Source organism: Enhydra lutris, unplaced genomic scaffold (assembly GCF_002288905.1).
Source record: "Enhydra lutris kenyoni isolate GAN:26980312 unplaced genomic scaffold, ASM228890v2 scaffoldscaffold22, whole genome shotgun sequence".
NCBI classification, from domain to species: domain Eukaryota; kingdom Metazoa; phylum Chordata; class Mammalia; order Carnivora; family Mustelidae; genus Enhydra; species Enhydra lutris.
The window spans coordinates 2,134,289-2,150,680 of NW_019154106.1; the positions used below are offsets into that span (position 1 = coordinate 2,134,289).

General features: G+C 65.8%; 1 protein-coding gene across 1 annotated transcript; it reads right to left on the reverse strand.

Moving 5' to 3' along the window:
• Positions 1–336: 336 nt before the first annotated feature.
• Positions 337–2,822, reverse strand: LOC111150193 (cyclin dependent kinase inhibitor 1C). Its single transcript, XM_022507598.1, has 4 exons — positions 2,633–2,822; positions 1,783–2,450; positions 1,149–1,283; positions 337–1,037 (listed from the first exon to the last, which is right to left on the reverse strand). The coding sequence occupies exons 2-3, from the start codon at positions 2,438–2,440 to the stop codon at positions 1,150–1,152; spliced, it is 792 nt and encodes a 263-aa protein (XP_022363306.1). The 5' UTR covers positions 2,441–2,450; positions 2,633–2,822; the 3' UTR covers positions 337–1,037; position 1,149.
• Positions 2,823–16,392: the final 13,570 nt, after the last annotated feature.

The window sequence follows — 16,392 nt, forward strand, 5'->3', positions numbered from 1 at the left end:
CCATGGGGCATCAGCCCAGGGCGGCTGGAGTGTGGGTGGCTTCCCTGGAGCAGGGGAAGCAGTGAGCCCCTCTCCCCAGTCTCCAGGTTCGGCGCACAGCCCCACACGAGGGGGGCGGGGGGAAGGGGTGGCAGAGAGGGCGGGGCCGCTCATCCCTAAGTTAGGGGCCTGCAGCAGGTGGTGGTGGGCCTACCCTAGCCAGAGAAAGTCCCTGTCACTTTGGGGCGGATGGCCTAGGAAGAAGCTGGGCTGCCCTCTGTGTCCACTGTCCTATCTCCCTAACTTCCGAGGGGTGCCCCAGAAGGAGGCTGGAGGCAGTTCACGCACACACGGAGCTGACTTGCAGCGTTTTTCGGCCTCTTTATTTAGAACCCGGCGGACGAGGGGCCGGGGCAGTGGTGCAGACGGCTCAGGAACCATGTTAACAAATTTGTCTTCAAGTTTAAAATAATCATATAATAAAGAGAGACAGCGAAAGCGCGAAGAGAACTGCTAGCTAGATGGGCATGTACGGCGGCTACAGCTTGGGAGCGACCCCTCCCCCCAGAGTCCGCTATAAAAATAAATTTACATTTGTCGATGACCAGATGCGGTGACGTGCCTTTGGCATAACCAATAACCGAGCTACCGCGTGGCAGAGCGGCCCACGCCTCGACATAAATAGAAAATATAAGTTAGTATAACTTTAAAAACTTTTTGTACAAATATACATGTTTTTTTCTTTTTTCCTTTTTTTTTTCTTTTTTCATTTTTTTGCACTGAGTTTCAGCAGAGATTAAACATTTTATATAAATGACTCTTAAAGCTTTACACCTTGGGACCAGTGTACTCCTCGTGCAGAATACATTTAGATATAAAAGACGTTATTAATACATTGCACAGTTTTTTTTTTTTTTTTAAATTTTAAACACGAAACCGAACGCTGCTCGGTGGCAGCTGCCGCCGGTTGCTGCTACATGGACGGTCCCAGCCGAGGCCCCGCGCTCCTGTCCTGTCCGCTGCCCCGCGGGCTCTCTCAGGGCTCTTTACGCGCGACGCTGCGGGAGAGAGGCGCGGTCAGCGACAGCAGACAGACAGACAGACAGAGTGGCCGCGAGGACCCCGCGGGGCGACCCCTCCCCGCCCAGCGCGCGCGGGGCCGTACCCACCTCATCGCAGCCGCTTGCGCGGGGTCTGCTCCGCCGAGCCGACGGCTGGAGCGGCGCCAGGGGCGGCGCATCCCGCGGGAACCTCGTTCGACGCCTTGGCCTCGGGCGCGGGTCTCTTGCGCTTGGCGAAGAAATCTGCGGGCGACAGCGCGCGCAGCCGGTCAGGGCGGGGTCGGCAGGGGAACCCAAGAGGGGGCCGGGGTGGGGGCGCCGTCCCCGCCCGCGCCGAGGTCCGCGGCGGGTCAGCTTTGTTTACGTCGCCCGCGCAATGTGCTGTGTAAGCATTTCTCCTTGTCCCGCGGCCAAGCCCCCCGGGGCTGCCGCCGCACTTAACCCCCTCCGCGCCGCGCCCGCCGCGCCCGCCGCGCCCGGGGAGGGGCTCCCGCGGCCAGAGCGGGGATCGCGCGCCCAGGGGGCCCAAGCGCGCGCTCCCCCGTACCTCCCGCGCCCGCCGCTCGGGAGCACAACAGCCGGGCGGGACGGGGTGCGGGCACGGCCGCGCCCTGCGCGCTGCTGGCCCTTTAATGCCACGGGAGGAGGCGGGGACCAAGTGAGGCCCCCGAGGCCGGGAGAGCCCGGCCGGCCGGACAAAGCAGGGCCGGGCCGGGCCGGGGCGGGGCCGCGCGGGACTCACCGGAGATGAGAGGCCCGGGCAGCTTCTTGATCGCGGCGCCTCCCGCGGCAGCGGTGGTGGCAACAGCCCCGCCGGCGGCGGCGGCGGCGGCAGCATTGGCGGCGGCGGCGGCGCCACCGGCGGCAGCGGCAGTGCCCGGCGCGGGGCGCCCCGAAATCCCTGAGTGCAGCGGCTCGGCCAGGGGCTCCTGGCTGCGCGGCGGCGGGACCGCCTCCTGCTCATCGCTCTCCTGCGGCGCCACGGCTGGGGCCGGGGCGGGAGCCACCACCGGGCCGCCGGACGGCGGCGCCGGCGCCTCCCCGAGGCCGTCGAGGGGCTCCTCGGCCGGCGGCGCGGGGGGCGGGCTATCGCCTGCGCCCTCCGGGCGGGGCCGGGGCGCCAGGAGCAGGCGGCAGCGCCCCACCTGCACCGTCTCGCGGTAGAAGGCGGGCACGGAGTCGCTGTCCACCTCGGTCCACTGCAGACGTCCGGGGCCGCGCAGTGGCACGTCCTGCTGGAAGTTGTAGTCCCAGCGGCGCTGGTCCTCGGCACTCAGCTCGGCCAGGCGGATCTGCAGCTCCCGGCTCAGCTCCTCGTGGTCCACCGGCCCGAAAAGGCTGCGGCAGGCGCTGGTGCGCGCGAACAGGGGAAAGGTGCGGCGGGCGACAAGGCGCTCCATTGCCAAGGCGCTGCGGAGACACACGTCCAGCCTGGCCCCGGGCAGCGCGGGCCGGGGCCACGGGAGAGGAGAGGAGAGGAGGAGGAGGAGGAGGAGAGGAGAGGAGGGCGGAGGCCGGGCGCAGGGGAGACCCCGCGCGCTCGGAGTCCGCATTGGCAAAGGGACGCGGCGGGAGGGCGGCGCGGCGGCTACCTGGCTGTCGGGCCCCGGGCTGCTCCTGAGTGTCGCTCGCGGTGTCGTCCGGCCGCGGCCGCGCCCCCTCGGTGCCTGTCCTCGCCCTCTCGGCTCGTTCGGGCCTGGTTGGCACCTACCGAGCGCAGAGCACTTGGCCTGTGGAACGCCCAGCCCTCGCGCGCCCCTTTATACGCGAGGGTCGCACCCCCCCCCCCCCCGCGGGGGCCCCGCCGCGATTAGCATAATGTAGTATTTTCAGTTTCAACAACACCGCGGCGATTGGCCCGCGGCCGCTCTGCCCCCGCCCCGCCGGCCGCCCGGCCCCCGCGCGCCGCCCATTGGCCGCGTGCACACACCCACCCGAGGGCGGGGCGGGGCGCGCGGGCCGATTGGCGGGGCGCGGGGCGCGCGGCCGCGGGCGGGGGGCGGTGAGCGGGGCGGGGCCCGAGTTAAAGGGCGCTGCGGGCGGTAACGTGACACCGCGGCGCCCCGCCCCCCCGCCCCCCCCCCCCCCCCCCCCCCCCCGGCCCCTTTGTCTGCTGGCGGGGGCTGCGAGGCGGCGGCGGCGGTAGCGCGGGCGCCCCCTCGGCCGGCGCGCGGTCCTCGGCGCGGCGGGGCCCGGCGTCCGGCCGGTTCCGACTCGACCCCCGGGGGCGCCGGCCCCGCCGCCCGCGCTCGCCATTGGGCCTCCAGCGCCAGCTGACGGGGCTTGAACCCGCCGCGGGCATCCCGTCCCCGGCTGAAGCGAGACGGGGTCTTCGGCTGCCCCCGCGCGGCCTGCGGCGTCCGAGGCTGGCGTCCCTGGCGGGGTTCCGCGCACCTGGAGCCCTGACACACCTGCTGGCCTTAAGGCCGTCGAACCACTGTCCCCCCGCCCCCGCTGTGGCGAAGTCTCGAGACACCTTGGAGAGCCGGCCCTCGGCCCCTGGAGTCCTGGGCTCTTGGGGCCTACCCAGCCCTGCTCAGTGGATGGGAAACAGACGAAGCCCATCCAGGCGCTGCCCACCACGCCGCGGACCAGGTGCCCGGCACCTCTCAGGCTTCGGCGGGGCCCTCTGGGCTTCGGCCACACAAGGCCAGAGGTCTGATTGCCCGCACTGGCTGGAGGCTGTTCTGGGGGAGTTGGCTACTGGACAGGGCACTAGAGGTTTCTGCAGGGAGTGGGCCTGGCCCTGCTCAGCGTAGGGCCTTGACTGAGAATACTGGTTCTCTGGGCAGACACACCCCCATCACACAGCACACCCGCAGGTGGGAGCTGGGGCTGAGCGGCGGGCAGCCGGACTTCTACCCGGCCCGCCGTCTGGGAGGGCTAGCATCCCCTCATCATGCCCAGTAAATGTTGTTTGTTGGGAGAAAACACACCCTGAGGATGATGGGACATGCAAGCCAGAGAGCCCTACTCCATCTGTCAGGGGACCGGGAAGGACCTGCCAGGACCCACACCCCTTCTCCCCCACAGGCCTGGCTTTGCCCCAGCCCCAGGTCCTCCCAGGGTGGCTCTCATCCCAGCGGGGCCAGGCCATGGGCGAATATTACTTTCTGCAGCTTTCCCTTTGGCCCAGCCTGTTATGGGGCAAGGAGCCTAGGAAATGCCTCCAGCCACCACCCCCCACCAGCACCACCCCCCAAGCTAAGAGCAGCCCTGGGCTGGGGGGTCAGGAGGGTCAGGCACCTGTTGGAGGGTTCAGCAGAGCCCTGAGCTGTCGTGAGCCCCTGTCCCAGGTGAGTCCATGAGCCCAGCTAGATAAATAAGGCTGACTAGACCCCAGCCAGGGCCAGGTGGGTTCCAGGACTCCCCAGGGGTGGGACAGTGTGATAGTGTGCAAATGTGTCCTGGAGGAGGTATCCTGGGTCCGGGGCAGTTGAGGGTCAGAGTGAGGGGATGAGGCCAACGGGAGTGGGCATTGGCGCAGGGGTGGGAGAGGAGGGCAGAGCAGCGTGCTGGGGTCTTGATGGCAGGACCAAGGTGGTGGTTCATGATGGGTTTTTATTCCGTTCTGTGTGCTGCATTCCTCATTTCCCACAAGCATGGAGATGTTACAATTTTGTATCGTCAGGAATGTAAAGAGGAACTGGGAAAGGTCCCCCAGCTCTGTGGCCCCCTCACACCAGGCTGACGTCACCTGGCCTGGGGCTAAAAGGAGGCCAGGGAACCCAGTGGTGTTGGTGCCAAGGTCTTACCAGCTTCCCCAGTGCCACAGCCGTAGTGACCCCAAAATGTGAGGTCCGGATGCCCTCACTCCAGCTGTTCAGGAGGGCAGGCTGGGGAAGCAGCCCGTCCCCAGCCCAGATTCGGTCTCCAGGCAGCTCCCTTCCTTGAGGAAGGGTGCCACCCCACTCCCAGCCCCCGCTGCAGACCCTGGGGGGAGCCCGAGCTCCCCTCCCCGGCAGGGACTGCCTGGTACTGTGAACACCTGCCTGTCCTCGGCTCCCTAAGGCCAGGAGGTGCTTCGGAAAGGAGCAGGAGCCAAGCCTGCACCAGCAACTCCCCATCCCCCCATGCGACCCCATCTTCCCCAGCAGTGTCCCTGGCGGGGGCTGGGCCTAGAGGGCCATTCCCACTACTTTTGGTGCCCACCCTGACGTCTCCGTGGGGACCCGCTGAGCTCAGACAGGTGGGTCCAACACCCCCTCCAGGGACAGGCCTAATGGATTGTGACATTGAGTCCTACCTCCAAGGACTGAGAGCGGCAGCCCCGCACCTCGTGTCACACAGTGTGGCAACAGCTGCTGTCTTCACCGGGCCAAGTGCTGCCCCTAGCGGCTTCTCCTGCACCCTTGCTGGGCCTCACCTATCCTGCCGGGAAGGGAGGGGGATGGAGCTGATGGCGGGAGCCCGGGAAGCCACCAGGGCCACACAGCGGGGGAGGGAGCGAGTTTGACTCACCCTCCTCCCACTGCCCAGCTTTCTCCCTACTTTCCCTCGGGGCTTTCTGCTTCTCTTTCTCCGAGGGCCATGGGGACACCCCCCTCCTGGACTTGTTAAGGCAGGGAGGTGACCTTCTCTGAGTATGTGACCCTGAATCCAGTGAAGGATGGTACCCATTGGCTTACCGACCTGCTGGTCCCACCAGTGGAGCTGGGTCCCTTCCCCCCAACCAGGGACAGACCTGGGGGAGGACAGATGACGAGCTGGGGGCTGGGAGTCAGAGAGAAGGCCCAGCCTCCACCCAAGGGGCCCCCCAAGCGTGCAAACATCTGTCCGAGTACAATAGCCAAGCCCTACTTTTGTAATTAAAAATATATCCGAAGCAGAAAAAGGAAACAAAAGGAAAATGTTTGTACTCCGTGTTGCTGCAGGACAGCAGAACCAGAGGGGGCGCCGGCCCCCGGGGGACCAGCACCCCAAATCCTGCCTGCAGGGGATGGGGGGCCCCCGGGAAGAACCGGCCCCCCGCTGGCTTCTCCAGCATACCCCCACCCCGTCCAGCTGTCTAGCCAAGGAGCGACCAAGCAAAAGCTGACCGATCAGCACAAAGACCACGTTCCCAGCCCCTCGGGACCTGGGGAGCCACGGGGCCACTGCTAGCCACGAACAAAAGAGCTGAAGGGCACCCACTACCTCCAGCCCAGGGCCCATCCAAACCAGGGAAGCCATCCTGCCCCTCCCGTCCCCACTCTGCCAGCCAGACGGGGTGGCCGCGGGGCCGTCCAGGGAGGGACTCTGGGGACAGAGACCTCCTGGGTGGCGGAAGCGCTGAATGGCCACAGGAAGCAGAGCCACAAGCTCCCTCTGCATGCCCACCACACCAAGATGGGAGTGAGGAACGGATGTTTATTGCCCACTAACACGCAGGGGTTTGTCCGTTCCAGCCGCCACCGCTGCCCACCGGACTCCCCTGCGTGGCACGGGCCTGTTTGGGGTGTCATTTTCTGGATGGCGAGACAGGGCCCATTCTGGGCAGATTGAAGAACCTGGTACAGCCCCCGGGGGTTAGGCAGCTAACCCCATAACCCAGGCCTTGGGTTGTTTCCCTGGCAGTGCCAGCCGTGCTGAGGGAGTGGGACCCTTTTGCAGTCCAGGAAACTGAGGCTCGACGGGGAGACACTCTTGCCCGAGCGGCAGAGCAGGGCGGGCGGGGAAGCGCCGTCCTCAGCCACGTGCTGCCGCCTGGTGGCTGACTTCCACGCCAGGGGTTCCAGGGCTCCCTCCTTCTGGGGAGCCGCTTGGAGCTGTTTCTGGAAGCCCAGGAGGGCAGCCTGGGGCCTGGGGCCTGCCCCTGGTGCGCTCCCAGGGACCCTGCAAGGGACGTCTGTCTGCAGGCCTCTGGGACTGCCCTGCGGCGCTGGGGGACATTCCCCAGGCCGACAGCACCAGCCACCTTGAGCCCGCCCTGCACCGGGCTCAGCAACTTGCCTCGCTTAACCCTTCCAAGAATCCCTACAGGCCACTTGATGCCTGTTTTGCAAGGGGAGAACCAGAGGTTCAGAGAGGTTGAGCCACCTCTCCGCGCTCGGGGACAGCAGACCCGAGCCTCTCCCCGGCCCTGAGCCCCCCCACTGGACTTCCACGAGGGGCCGATGAGCACGAAAGCATGAGAGGAAAGAGAGCGAGTCTCAGGGTTAACCTCGGTCCCCCAAACCTGGAGCCAGAGCTGGCCATCTGCGGGGCCTGCGGCCCTGTCCCTGGAGGGCGGCCCCTGCAGGCACCTCCCGTCGGGGAGGGGACCCAGCTCTTGCCCAGCCCAGTCTGCCCTCTCCTGTGTAGATCTTGGCTTGTCCACTGGGTACCCCACCAGGGCAAAGGCCCATGGCCCCGTCCACTCCCCACCCCTCCCCCACAGCCCCAGGCAGGGCCAGCCCTGGGCAGGGCCAGCCCTGGGCCCCCACAATGCAGCCCCACATAGTGGGCCCAGACAGGCCCGGCCAGACCCCTCAGGAAGGGAAGACGGCTGCACCGCAGAGCCTCACCTTCTCCTCCAGGAGATGAGGCCTGGAGGCCCCGAGGAGAGTGGAGAGTTACCGATTAACTAGCCGGCCTCCAGCAACAGGCCGCCGGCCCAGCTCTGAGCTGGGGCTGGCGGGAGGGGGCGCTTTCCTAGCACACTTGGCCCAGGGCCCAGCGCCTGAGCAGCGAGAACCTTCCTCCCCGCACCGACTTCCCGCGCTCGGCTCGCCCCGCCCCCAGCCCCCCCAGGACGGGCTGTTCTCGGGGCGGCTGCCAGGCACGTCCTCCGCAGGTGCCGGCCTCCCTCCGGTGACGCGTCCACATGCCGCACGACGGGAATCCAAAGCTCGGATTACAGGGGCCGCCTTGTGCTCCTGTCTGGGCCGGGCTGGGGGTCCTCACTCGCCGGGAATTAGCAGGAGGGGCTGGGCAGGCCCTGGGGGAGGCGTGGAGGGAGCAGGGAACAGCCCTGGACGTGAGGGCGCCGCAGCCCAGTCCCCACAATGGGCCAGGGGCCCCTTCCCCTCAGACTCTCAAGCTGAGACTCTGCCTGTCCTCCCCGCTTGTCCCGACCGGTCCTGTTCCAGCACTGACTGTCCCAGGAGGTCCTTGACCGTGGGTTCTCCTAGGCTTCAGACAGACCCTCCAGGGCTGGGGAGGGTTTCCAGGGTAGGGGGCAGGCACGCAACCCTGTGGCCAGCTCAGAGCCCCACCAGGCCTCCCTCCTCCCCTGCGCCCACAGGACACAGAGGAGGCAGGTCCCTGGGACTCAGAGGCTCACTCTCCCAAAAAAAGACCAGGAAAAATGAATGTGGGTAAGCTGGTGCCCCCCCAGTCTCCTCGAGCTAGTGGGGACCCCATGAGTCAGCATCTGCTGTCCACAGGGTTTGCAGGGGACCAGCTCCCACCCTGCTTCCAACACACCCATACCGTGTTCCTAGAAGAGCCTGAAAGCCAGGGAGGAGACGCAGAGGCCCATGTGTGCACCCCCATCCCGCCCCGGGCAGGGTAAGAGGTAGGAGCCCACATGCCCGCGGGGCCCCAGCGCGTGGGGGGGGGGCTTGGGTCTCAGGGGAGCGAGCAAGACATGCCGTGTGCCAGGCACAGCAGTGTGTGAGCTCGCTGCTCCTGTGACAGCCCTTAGCAGGCCCCCAGAGCGAGTTGGGGTGGGCCATGGCCAGGGAAGGAGAGCCTTCCCCCTTCGTCCATCACCGCACTCCCCCACCCCCTCCCCCCAGCTGGGTGTCAAAGGTGAGCACTGGTCAGTGGAGACAGAGGTCAGCAGGTAGAAGTGTCCCAGCCCTGGCCAGTCCTCCCCAGTGTCCTGCAGGCCACACAGAGTAGGGGCTCAGCAGAAGGGACGCCTGTCTCCCGCCTCCCTCGATGGCCCAGGCATGGTTTGAGGGTCTGCTGAAGGCTCGGAGGGGACAGTCCCTGAGCCCCGAGGTGGCCAGCCACAGGCCCTGAGGCGAAAATCTGGGTGCCTGCTGCCCCCTGGTGTCCACAGATGGCATTGCATCCAGGAGCCCGCCCACCTGCCCCCAGGCTGGGGACTGGGAGAGCCTAGGGGGACCCCAGAGCCGCCCTCAGACCCCACATTCGTCCCTCGCCTTGGGGAGAACTTGGGCAAGGGTCTTGTTCTCCGAGGCCACAAGTCTCAAGTCTAAATAGGGGAGGGGGTGCTGCCCAATGTGGCCAGTCAGGGCTGTGCCGAGGGAAGCCTCTTAAAAAAAAAAAAACCATCACCCCTAGGTGTTTGCAGAGGGGCTGCCACCCTCACAAGCACACATGACTTCTCCTGTCTCCGGTGGGTAGGAGACCAGGGCCCAGGAGCAGGGAGAGGAAGGGGAGTAGCCCCCAGGCTAAAGACCACAGTGAGGACTGGCCCCTCCCGGCCCTCCCCTGCTGCTGCTCAGCCCCCTCCCCTTGCTCCTCTTCCTCCTCCTGCCCTGTCCCCCTCATCACCCTCTGCCTCCCCTCCCTCCATTAGTGCTGCTGGTCACAGCCCCAGGCCGTCGAGAGCCCTGCGTCTAGCGTGGTCCTCCCCAGTCCAGTGGGCCCGTCTTGGGGCCTGAATGGCCACCTGCGGACACTCTCCCACGGTGCCTCTGGTCATCAAGAACAACCCGGCCCTAGCTGCTTCTCGCAACTGTGCCCGCTGAACCAGGAACCGTAACTCCATCTCTGTGCTGGGCGCCTGGGCCTGGCCGGGGGAGCAGCAGACAGGAAAGCAAGCCCCAAGAGAAGAGTGTGCCCCACAGGCTCGGCCGGCTGCCCCCCGAGATCAGTGTGCAGCTGAAGGGAGCCCCGTGGGCCAGCAGGGAAGGCCTGGGTCTGCCCCCAAGACTCCCACAGCCTCCACCGCTACCCAGGCGGTCTGTGCCAGCGATGGCGGGAAGTGGGGTACAGCAGGAGCCCCCATAAGAACCCACCCCAGGTTTGGGATGAGGAGGGGGACCCTGGGAAGGGCGGAGGTCCCAGGCAGGGAGGTGGCCAAGCTGGTCACAGCTGGTACTGAGTGAGTCCAGAATGAACCAGATAGCTGGGGAGGGCCTGGGGGCGAGGGGTGGGCCAGACGTGAGAGGCTGGGGACCAGCCCCAGGAGCTGGTGACATCTTGAAGGCATCAAAGAGCCTTGGAGACTCCTGTCTTGGGGTCCAGGGTCCTGAGATTTGTTGGTGGATGCGGGTGCCATGAGCAGAGGTCCGAAGGCGGAGTGAGGACTGTCAGAAGGCAGGCGGGCGGGAAATGACGGTGCCCGGGCCGGGGCAGGAGCTGGGGGCCCGAAAGGACGGGGTCCGGGAGCGCTGGGCCCCTGGGTTACGGGATGTGACAAAGGAGAGGGCAGGAGGCGTCAGGTAGGATCGTACTGGGGGAGCTGGAGTGCCGGAGGGAGGGAGCAGGCAGCAGACCTTTGCTGTGGGGGCGGAGGGTGCGGCCACAGCCCACAGCCCGCACCCAGGCTGTTGGCGGCCCGACTCCCACCGACAGCCACTTGGTTTTTCCACCTCTGGCCACGCCATCCCGGCAGCATTCACGTGGCAAGGGCACTGGGGCGAGGGGCAAGGTAGGGGCACTGCCTGACCCAAGCACAAACCTTGGGGCTTTGGAGTCAGGCAGAGCAACGGTCCCGTACTGGCCATGTGACCATGGGCGAGTCGCTTAACCTCTCTGGCCCTCTGCTTCCTCCCCTTCAAGGCCCCTGAGGAGGCCCGGGGGGCCGTGTCCACATGTGCCCAGCACAGTGGCCAGCACCCTCCCCATCATCACTGCTCCTCGGCAGACCTGGAAGGACTGGCAGGCACAGCCCCAACGCCAGCGGCCCCTCCAGCTGCCACTGTACTGTAAAACGGACATTTGCTCTGAGCGCAGGGACGTGGGCTGGTGGGGGACTCAGACACCCCCAGTCACGTGCATTCCCTAATAGCCTGTCGGGCAGGGTGGGATGGCATCCGCACACTCGGCAGCCTGGACGGCACTACCAACACCTCCAGAGTCCGCGCAGGTGGCCACGACTCTCGGGGGCCTGCACCCATGGGACACTCAGACCCAGCGCTCAGTAGGGTCCTCAGCCAGCCCCAGGCTGGACGCTGGTCAGCAGCCGGCTGCTCCCGGAGGGACCCTCCCCGGGGCCAGGCCAGGCAGCCCTGAGCCGGGCACCTTACGTAGGCATTAGCTCATTAACCCTCCTAGACCGGCAGAGACCAATCTTGTCCATTTCACAGGTGGGGATACAGTCTTGAGAGGACAAGCCCATTGTCGAGACCTGGCAAGTCACAGAGATGCCAGCCCCGGTGGGGGACTGCCCAGCTCTGGGCATAACTCCTGGGCTCCACCCTGAGCGCAGACCCGCCCCACTGCTGGGCCCCCTGCTGAGCCCCCTTTCCCTCATGCTCTGGATGCTGATTTATGGAAAGTAGTGGAACAAGTGACCGCCTTGGGCTGGACATTAGCTCTGGTAGCCTGGCAGGCCTCTGTTGGCAGTGTGACCTTGAGCGGGCCCTCCTCCTCCAACATCCAATCAGGATCTAGGCCAGGAGTGTTTCCCTGGGACCTCGGGGTGGGGGTGGGGCTCCCCTCCAGGGGCTTCCAGGCTGGTGGGTGGAGTCCGAAACAGGTGAATAAACCAAGGAAGGTTTGGGGCCACCGGCCTGCAGAAGGGCTGGCTGCCCGATGCCTCAGGCCCCAGGGAGGACTTTCAGGGCTTGGATTTGTGCCGAGTCCCGTGGGGGAAAGGGGCAGGGTGAGGCGCTGGGGCGGTTGCTCCCTCTTCTTCAGTTTCCCCAAAATATGTGGAAGAGCCAGCCATCCCTGGAACAGAGCAGGGGACCAGAGGCCTTGGGGTGGGGGGCGCCAGGTCCCCTAGAATCTCACCCAGCCAGCTTCCAGGGAGCCCAGAGCACAGAAGGGCGGCTGCAGCTTCTCAATGCTTGGGATGTCTCTGTGGCGGCCCCCAGCAGACACCAAATAGGCAGGTGCCTTAAAAGTGCCATCCAGGCAGGGGGACATGGCCGGATGGCGGCCAAGGGCATCACCAGGGTAGGAAGGAGTGCGTGGGCTTGTGACTTCTGACTTTCTGGAAGTCCTTCCTGCTCCTTTCTGGATGGATTCTCTGTTGGGGTCCAATGGACAAGGGTTCTAGAAGACGCTGCGTGTGGGATTGGGTGGTCAGACATGGCATCGTCTCTTCCAGCTGGAGGTCGAGGGGCCAGCAGAGGAGGAGGCGCTGCTTGGGGGAGGTTCAGGTACCTCAGAGGCATTTGCGAACTTCCAGGCGCCCCGGGCATGTGCCTATGGAGAGACCAATGCCTGGAGGGCAGGAAGAGGGGCGTATTCTTGCCACGTCTCCTGCCTCAGTTTCCCCACCACAGCCTGGCGAACAGGTGTGGGGCTGCTCTCTCTGAGCCCTGCTCTCCTGAGAAGTTCCAAGGCCTGTCTCTTCCTGAGTCCAGGCGGCCCTTCTGCCGTCACTCGCTCCAGGGGCTCCAGCCAGCCAGCGGCCATGACCAGGAAGGAGGAAGGCCTTACTGGGGAAGCGTGCGAGCAGGCTGCTGTAGGGGCCCATGGCGGGGTGGAGACCTGGGACCCTCTAGTGGGATGCCGTCTGGGATGGTCACGTCCCCTTCCTCCCACCATGGTCTAGGGGACCAGAGCAGAGGAGGAGTGGGGACCCTGTCTTGGGAAACTCAGACTCGGCATGAAAAGCCAGTTGCCCCTGCTGTCTTGGGACTGAGGCATTTCTGGGACATGGGGCTTTCCAGGTAAAAATGGGGACAGTTCCAGACAAACCTGGATGGCTGGTCACTCTCCCTTTATGGGTCCCTGGAGGCCAGACTCATGCTGGAACTTGGGCTAGAGGAAGGGAGGAAAGATGCGGGGGCGGGGCACGCAGCATGGGGATGGGAACGGCAAGGCCATGCCCCCCCCAGCCCCTGCGAAGGACGCTTTGCCCCAACTTCCGCACTCAGGAAGGAACAACAGCTTCAAAGGAGGGGTGTCCATCTAGGGAGGCCAGAGGGAAGTGGCCAGCAGTTGGTGGTCTGGCTTGGCAAGGGCCTCCAAGGGGGGAGTGGGAGGGCCCACGAGGGACTCTACGTCCCACCTCGCAGCCAGGAGCAGTGCAGAGCTCGGCGTATGCAAGGGGGGTGCTCGTGGGACCCAAGACCCCAGGCCTCTGCCTTCCTTCCACCTGACCCTGGGGTTCCTGGATCACTTGGAAGAGCCCCTACGAGCCAGCCCAGCCTCCCCCCGGGGGAAACGTGGCCATGCTTCGATCCCGCAAACCCACCCACAGTGTGAATCAGAACTCCGGAGACCAGCCTTGGGCAAGGCCCAGCCCCTGCCCGCAGCCCTCCCCGGAGCCTGCTCACAGACCCGCTCCGGAACAGTCCTTGGGCCCTGCCAGTCCGGCCCCTCATGTGACGCTGGGAAAGGGACTCGGCCCTCTAAGACCCTAAAGCAGGCGGCCTCTGGGACGGAGCGGGCTAGCCGAGGCCAGGCCCGATGCCCGCAGCGGCCCGGGTGCCCCCTGTGCGGCTCTGACCCCGAGGACCGCGCGGGCGGAGGCTGAGGTCCGGCCCCTCCCCCACGCCGGCGGGGCCGCCTGGGGCCACAGCACAGACGCGGCTGCGGGCGTGCGGGCGCCCCTGCCGGCCGAGGCCTGAAACTGCACCTCGGCAGCCGAGATCCCACCGTGCGGGGCGGGGGCCAGGTCCTTTCCCATCCTGGCCAAAACCCCGCGGGCACCGCTGACGAGGGGACACTCGAGGGGAGCCTCGGGCAGTCTAACAAGTAAGAAGCACCGTCGGCCCTCGTCGACCCACGTTTGAAGTGGGGCTCATCCCGACCCACTTCAAACCTCCAGCTCAGACCACAGCCCCAGACCACGCTCTCCGGCCCTGCTCTCCCTCAGAAGCCCCCACCTGGCCGCTGCGGGCGGCCCATGCTGCAGGTGCCGTCCTGCCCCGTCTGTCAGGACAGCCTGTCAGCTCCTCCTCCCCGGGGTGGGCGGCATCCCACCCCCACCTCCGCGGTCCCCTCCCCTTGCTGGGACTGCAGAAACCCCCCCCCGCCCCCCCCGCCCCCCTCCCCGTCCCATCCGCCAGAGGCTCCTTCCAGAAGAACCCAAGGGAAGCTCAGAACTCTGCGGGGGCTCCGTTGCACGCCGAGCGTGACCACCCGCTCCCAGTCACTGTAATTTACCCACAACACCTAGTGGGCGGTACCTGCCCCCTCACGCATACACACATGCGCGCACACGCGCACACACTTGTACACACCCACACACACCCGTGTACACGCACATGCATGTATATGCACACTCGTGTGTGCGCGCACGCTTGTGCACGTGTCTGCGTGTGCGTTCATACACGTGTGCACGCGCCCACACACGTATGTGCAGGTGCACACGTATACACACAAGCACACGTGTGTGCTCTCAGGCTCACTATAGTGCCAGCCACACCAGGGCAGTCACACCTGTGAGCTGGGTACCCCCAGTGCCTGGCACAGAGCCCAGCGCACGGTGGCACGCGACCCAAGCGGGTGGGCCTGTGCCTCCCCTCCCAGCCCTCTGGGGCTCCCCCAGGCCTTACAGCGGCTGTGAGACCCTCCGCCATCTGGCCTCACCACCCCAGAACTAGCTCTTGGCCCGTATACATTTGCCCTCACCCGGTCAGGGGTTCTCAGCTTTCGAAACGCTGCCAGCTTGGGCTCACCCCCGCCTGGCAGGCTCCTCCCGCACCCAGCCCGTCTTGCCTTATCCTGAAGCCTCCGACGAGGCGTCACCCCCTAACCCCGTCCCTGATTCCTCCAGTGGGCCTGGATTAGCCTCGGCGGAGCAGAATTGTCTGCCTGCTTGGGCTGGCGGGGAGCCTGGGATCTCCCCGGGGCTGGGAGCCGGCCCCGGGGAAGGGCAGAGCGTGTGTTGAGTGGCTAAGTGAGTGGGCCAGGCTACTCTGGGGAAGGAAGAGCGTGTCGGGGGTTCTAGAGTTCGGGGTTCTGCTGGTCATACAGCCCCGAGAGCAGATTTCCCACACTCGGGACCAGGAAGCTCCCCGCCCACACGGAGCCTGTTCAAGACAAACACTCAGGTGAGAGCCCATTACTTCTGCTCCAACCAGTTCCAAGCCCTCCAAAGGCCCTGCTGGACGCAGGAGGAAGGGAGAGGTGAGTAACTCACTCCTTCCTGCCTACCCCACGTGGCCCTCTGCCTCCCCCACCTGCCCTGGGGCACACTGGAGACTCCCTCCTCCCTCCCTTTCCTACCACTTTACCCCCAGCTCTTGCCCAGAGAACCCAGAAGGAGCCAGGTGATGTCCCCATCTCCAGGCCCAGTCTACGCCAGGCAGCCAGGTCAGAGTTCACAGGCCCTGGGAGGCTGGAGCCTCCTGGGGACAGTCCCATCCCCCGCCCCCCACGGAGCACAGATCCACCTGAACTCCAGTCCTCCCAGGGGTCCTGAATCTCAGACACTTCTGAGAAACCCGTGCTGGTCCACCCGCCCAGGCTCTGGGCTTTCAGCACAACTCCTGAGGTCAGCCGAGCACTTTGGTCCCCCCTCCCAGCTGTCCCTGGGTACTGGCAGGAGGGCTCCACCTGGCCGGGTCCCTGGTACCCTAAGTTAACAAAGGCTGAGGGGTGTTTGGCTTTGACATTTGGGCCTGTGGCCTGGCTCTGGGGGCAGAGCCACAGTGTCCTAGACCGGCGTCGGGTTCCTTATCAGAGGAACTGTGCTCCCGAGGACACCAGCAGGGCATCTGGGTAGCTGTACGCACCCCGGTCCCCCACCCCCAAGTCCCACTGAGGGGCCGCTTGAAGCCAGGTGCGCCTGCATTCCGTGGGTCTCTGGTGGCCCCGGCCAAGGGGGTAGAGTGGCAGCCGTGTGACATGAGGAATTGGGGAGAGGTCTCTGTCCCTCCAGGAGAAACCCTGGAGCTGTTTCTGGAAATGCTCCTGTCCCCTGCCTCACCTCTGAGTCTCTGTGCGGACCTTAGGGAGGCAGCAGGCCAGACACTGAGCCCTACCCTTCCTCTCCCCTCTCCCTTCCTTCCCTCCACCCTTCTCCCCTCCTATCCTTTCCAGCCCCTGTCCCCAGTCCCTCTGCCCCATCCTCCTCCCAGCCCTGCCCACCCCTTCTAGAAGTCAGAGTCCCAGCCTCCCCATCAACCTGGGAGAAAAGCTGCGGGGGGCGGGGGGGCTAGACTCTCAGGGTGTGCTGGGCCAGAGTCCCAGGTCACCCTAAGGAAGCCGGTGTTCCAGGTCACCCCAGGAAGGCTGGAGTCTCAGGTCACCCAGAGAGTGTGGGTTAGCAACGGAAGGGCCAGGCCGGAGCTCTCCCCGGGAGGGCTCCCCACTGGACCAGGGCCCTAGGGCAAGGAAGGTGCTGGCA